Below are 3,866 nucleotides of genomic sequence, written 5' to 3' on the forward strand. Positions count from 1 at the left end.
ATGGATGTGTGTGCCTATGCCTATGTGCGTATATGACATGTGTGGAATATGTGTGTGTACATATGGGTATGTACTCATGCTTATGTATATATGTGGGTACCTATTTATATGTATTTGTGGCTTTATGTGTGTAAATGTATATGTGTTTGTGTGTGTGTAGTCCTGACTTGCTTGTAATTTACAATAACCCTGCTCCAGCTTCCCCTCTCAAGCTGGGATTACAGGTGTGAGTCACCACACCTGGCTTCGGGATGGCTGTGATGTGCTCCATCCACCAAGAGAGAGAGGACAGTCAGATGGACATTTGTGCCTTTGAAATCTGCATGGCGTATTCACACACAGTGGGAGCCTACCTCTGTTTGCCTATGGGCTCTGAAGGCAGCTGAGTGGAGAAGAAGCTTTTGTGGCACAAAATCGGGGGAGCTGAGCCCTTAGCATTCCGGAAAGGGCCAAAGAGAAGATGCCCAGGATGTCTGTTGGTGTGGAGGATTGGGAAGAAAAGGAAGGAGGGTGAGGGACAGGGCAGGGCCCAGCTGGGCTCTCAAGCTTAAAGCTTCTACTTCCTCCTCCACCCATTCCAGTGTTAGCCTCTGGCCTCACCAATGGGCTGGCAAAAGAAAAAGTCTTAGGTTTAAAGTCCAACAGGTAGAGGCTTCAGACCTAGGATTCCTGTGTTCCCTGCGCAGTATCAGGACACATGGCCAGAGCTGGTGGGAACCTGGGGGTCTGGGGAAGCTTGGTGCTACTGGTAAGTTCTTTCATGCTCAGGACTGAGCTTGGGGCCAAGGGAGGGAGGGAGGCATAGGAAGGGGCTAGAATCTACATTCCCAGAGATGTGGAGGAAGAGCCCTCAGCCAGAGCCTTGAAGAAGCAGGGGATGGTATTTAACCAGAGAAGGAAGAAAGCTCTGAGATCGGAGGAATATAGACAAATCTGGCCATACTGGATGTTTTAGGGTCTGGTATGACAGTGAACATGGGATCATGCTGTTCGCACACACAGCCCAGCCCTCCTCCTCAGATTCAGAAGCCCGGAGCCTACCCGCCCTCCTCCACACCCAGAGATCCACAGTGACCAAGCTCTGATCTACCTCCCTCTGCTCACAGTCTGTCTCCAGAGTTCATATTTGTTTTCCTCTAGTCGTCCGTCTTGGTCCCTGGGCGCCCTCCCCCAGGGCCTCTGCTTATATTTTTCAGAAAGTGAAAGTACTCAGTGTCTCTTGCCATTATCCGGGAAGCAACCTTGGTTCCTGCTTCCCTGAAGCTCCACCTCTGCCGTGGGTGACCAGCTTCCTAATCAACAGCACCAGTGTTGGGGTGCCCTTATCACACCCTGTCCCCACATTCCTCTCCTTGGTCAAGGTGGAAGGAAAGGTTGGGGGCAGAGATCAGGACAGTCTCGAGCAGGCTGTCAGCCCCACCTCCCCAGTCTTACCGAGCTCAGCTAACTTCTTCCTACCTGGATCCCCCTAGGGTCTGTACAGCTGCGCTGTGCCCCGGGCAGCGGGTGAGTAAATTCCTACCTTTAATCGTTGTCCTTGCCAGGAGAGAGATCTTTTGACTCTGATGGACCCTGGTGGGCTGAGGACTAGGGTAGTTTCTCAATTTGGGGAGGAGGGAAGTACAGGGTGGTAGGAGGGGGAAAATGGTTGATCTATGCCTTTCTAATCTGAAAGCCACACACGAATTTTCAGCTCTGAATGGAGTGAGTAACCTGAAGGCAGAGGCCCAGACAAACAGTTCCATCACCCTGAGGTGGGAAGCCCCAAACGATACTGATCCTGAAAACCTGATCTACTGGGTTCAGTGCCTTGGAGATAATATATATAAAACTGAAAACACCACATTAACAGTAGATGGACTTGCTCCGGCTTCCTCATACAAATTTGTTGTGTGGGTAGAAAAAAATGAAACCAATAGCACCATGGAGACCATCACCACCTCCACAGGTGAGAGGCAGACTCTCTTGTATTTTTTCTTCGTTTGGAAGGGACGTGTTTAAGGGGTAACCAGAGAACCTAGTGGTGCACACCTTCAATCCCAGCACTTGGGCTCAGAGCCAGGCAGATCTCTTTGACTCTGAGGTTGGCCTGTTGTACAGAGTGAGTTTCTGAACAGTCAGAGCAACACAGAGTAACAATGCTAAGAGAGAGAGAGAGAGAGAGAGAGAGAGAGAGAGAGAGAGAGAGAGAGAGAACAGAAGGTAGTAGATTCCACAATCCAACAGGACTAGACTGAAACACAAACAAGTGAATATCTGGGTTTTCTCACCCACCTTAAAGAAATAAAACTGGACACAGGTGAAGTGAACCCTCATAGTTCTGTGACCCAGTGGGTCCAAGAGGACCCTTTCTTTATATTATGAGCATAAAGGGAGAACGACACCGACATTCCTAATTTCATAGTAAACTATTCAGATCCCAAGAACTCACCCATCACACAAACCTTGTACCTCCCTATTGGACTTCCGATTGTTTTCAGCCATCCCAACCCACAATGGGGTACATGAGTTACATAAATATGAGGACCAGGCACATTGTTCTTCCCGTTGGTCTGACTTAGAGCCCCAACTCAGAGCAATTTAAGGACAGGCGATCTGAGGAACAACTGCATTGCCTTTTGTTTGACATGAGTGTGGGTATGGAGTTACCCACTGAGGTGGCTGTGTGACTGAAGACAGTGGCTTCCTCTCAATCAGCAATCCTGGAGTGGCAAGATCTAAAGAGGGCCTTTTCCCTAGATGGCTGACTACTTAGGGCTTTAATCTTGTGTAGGCTTCATACCTACAAACACAACTGCTGGGGTTCATTTGTACTATAGCCTTGTCATCCCAAAGACACCATTGCACATCTCCTCTCTATCATCTGGTTCTTACATTCTGTTCACCCCTTTTCCATGATGATCTCTGAGCCTTGGAGTGGCTGACAGATATGTCTTCAATATCTTGGCCATCCGAAGTCTCCGTGTTCTCCACCATCCCTACAGATAGCAGCTTCTATGACCAAGGCTGAGGAGCCATAAAGGTCCCTGGTACCAGTCCATGCACTGGCCCCCATTTGTCCCTGGAGCTCTGTGGGTTCTACACGTGCACAATCTGGCTCATTATTATTTTGATTTCTTTATTCATATTTTATCTATCTACCTATCTCTTTATCTTTTGATCTATCAATCTATCTCTTTGTTGGTTTATTATTTTGATTTTCAAGACAGAGTTTCTCTGGGTAGCCCAGATTATCTCGTAAGTCAGTCTGTAGACTTGGCTGATCTCAAACTGACTGCCTACCACGTTTTGGTAATAAAGGCAGAAGCCACTACACCCGGCTGATTTAGTACTCTGTGTATGTGTGTGAGAGAATGTGTGTGTGTGTGTAGCCAGAGCATACTGTCAGCTGTCTTCCTCTGTGGCTCATGATCTAATTCATTTGTTTTTCTTTATCTTAATCTATTCATTGCTATCATATATCTGTGTTTTTGTGTGGATCTCCCCAGTCTGGAATTCACTATGAAGCTCAGGCTGTCTTTGAACTTATGAAGTTCTACTGCCTCAGACCTCCAAGGGATGAGTTTCTATTGTTGGCACAGGTCACTCTGGTTTCACAGGTTGAGTCAATTTGGGGACAAATCTTTCTCCCTTCTGCCCTTGTTTTCAGCTCCAAACCCGGTACGAAACCTGAGTGTGGAAAGTCAGACCAACGGCTCCATCACCCTGAGGTGGGAGGCCCCAAACGTAACTGACCCTGAAAACCTGATCTACTGGATTCAGTGGCATGAAGATGATACCATATATAAAATTGAAAACACCACAGACACCACATTAACGGTAGATGGACTTGCTGCGGCTTTCTCATATGAATTTTCTGTGTGGGT

The 3,866-nt window shown here is 47.7% G+C and overlaps 1 protein-coding gene across 1 annotated transcript in view; it reads left to right on the top strand.

Moving 5' to 3' along the window:
* Nucleotides 1-697: 697 nt before the first annotated feature.
* The window catches only part of Ptprh (protein tyrosine phosphatase, receptor type H), a 26,369-nt gene continuing 23,200 nt past the window's right edge, over nucleotides 698-3,866 (top strand). The window contains 4 exon segments of the mRNA XM_013354513.2: nucleotides 698-748; nucleotides 1,473-1,506; nucleotides 1,694-1,948; nucleotides 3,650-3,860. Coding sequence (XP_013209967.1) covers nucleotides 698-748; nucleotides 1,473-1,506; nucleotides 1,694-1,948; nucleotides 3,650-3,860 — 551 coding nt within the window.

The sequence above is a fragment of the Microtus ochrogaster genome, unplaced genomic scaffold, assembly GCF_000317375.1.
Source record: "Microtus ochrogaster isolate Prairie Vole_2 unplaced genomic scaffold, MicOch1.0 UNK47, whole genome shotgun sequence".
Classification (NCBI taxonomy): domain Eukaryota; kingdom Metazoa; phylum Chordata; class Mammalia; order Rodentia; family Cricetidae; genus Microtus; species Microtus ochrogaster.